The following is a 1,020-nucleotide window of genomic DNA, read 5'->3' on the forward strand; positions in this document are numbered from 1 at the left end:
GACACTTCCACTTCTACAACCTGGGCAAAACCCGTAACAAACGGCAATGTGAAGAACGGGAAATCCCGGAACAGGAGCGTAGAGACGAACGAGCACCGACCGGAACCACGCCCACCGGTTGTAGGGGCGTCGGCTAATGGCGTAGGGGGCGCGGCGGAGGAACACGATGAAAATGAAAGCAGTGGGGATGAAGAGGAGGAAACCACTCAGACTGTGGAGGAGCAAAAGAAAGAGTTCAGCGCCAGACTGAAGAGGGAGCTCTTCGAAAAAGAAAAAGGAAGGTAAATATTCAATTTGCGCTGAAGCGTTTAAACATGGTTAGATTCTTCGAGATGTGCTTCTTCAGGGGACGGAGCGCTTATGGGAATGCCCCTTGTGCTGTGATATCGGTCCTTCACACAAGTAAACAAGGTTAGATTTACCACATGGTACCAAGGCCACCATTTAACCAGATTTTCTGGTGACCATTCTCTGAATTATCTGGTGTTGTCCTTCTGTGGCATTAGAAATAACAGTACCAATATTTGTCCCCTCAGCCGATACATGTTTCCTACCACAGTCTCACTTACTTGGTTGGAGAATATGTATCATTGCAGGTGGCACAATGCTATAGCTCTCCTACCTCCTCTCCAGCATCCATTAAAGGGTCTACCTGCTGATCGTGATCGTGATATATTGTGTCTACATACTCTGAACGCCCCCTCTCCCTACATGTCCAGTTTTCTCTGCAGCCCAAACTCTTTGAATCCGAATCGCCACTTGAGAAATTTTTTGGGCCACCGATTTCGTCAACCCTAAGATCTACACCTGTCTTGTGCTACATTTACTACCTATTTTCACCAATATCTTCATTTTCTGCCCATATATGAATAGTTTGAGTGCTAACACAAACAAATCCATCAACATTTGACTGAATTATAGCGGTTTTAATGTAACATCCCGGGCGCCTGGGTGCGTAAAATAGTGGAATCCCCTGGGCACTGTGTATATACAGTGAAGGAGTTTAACACATCACGGTGG

At 46.4% G+C, this 1,020-nt stretch overlaps 1 protein-coding gene across 1 annotated transcript in view; it reads left to right on the plus strand.

The window, feature by feature from the left end:
- Positions 1-1,020, plus strand: part of LOC101859667 (adenylate cyclase type 3) — a 40,743-nt gene that overhangs the window by 18,204 nt on the left and 21,519 nt on the right. Inside the window, exon 4 of the mRNA XM_005108191.3 lies at positions 55-281. Coding sequence (XP_005108248.3) covers positions 55-281 — 227 coding nt within the window. The remainder of the gene's footprint in view (positions 1-54; positions 282-1,020) is intronic.

This window comes from Aplysia californica, unplaced genomic scaffold, assembly GCF_000002075.1.
Source record: "Aplysia californica isolate F4 #8 unplaced genomic scaffold, AplCal3.0 scaffold00667, whole genome shotgun sequence".
In the NCBI taxonomy this organism is placed as follows: Eukaryota; Metazoa; Mollusca; class Gastropoda; order Aplysiida; family Aplysiidae; genus Aplysia; species Aplysia californica.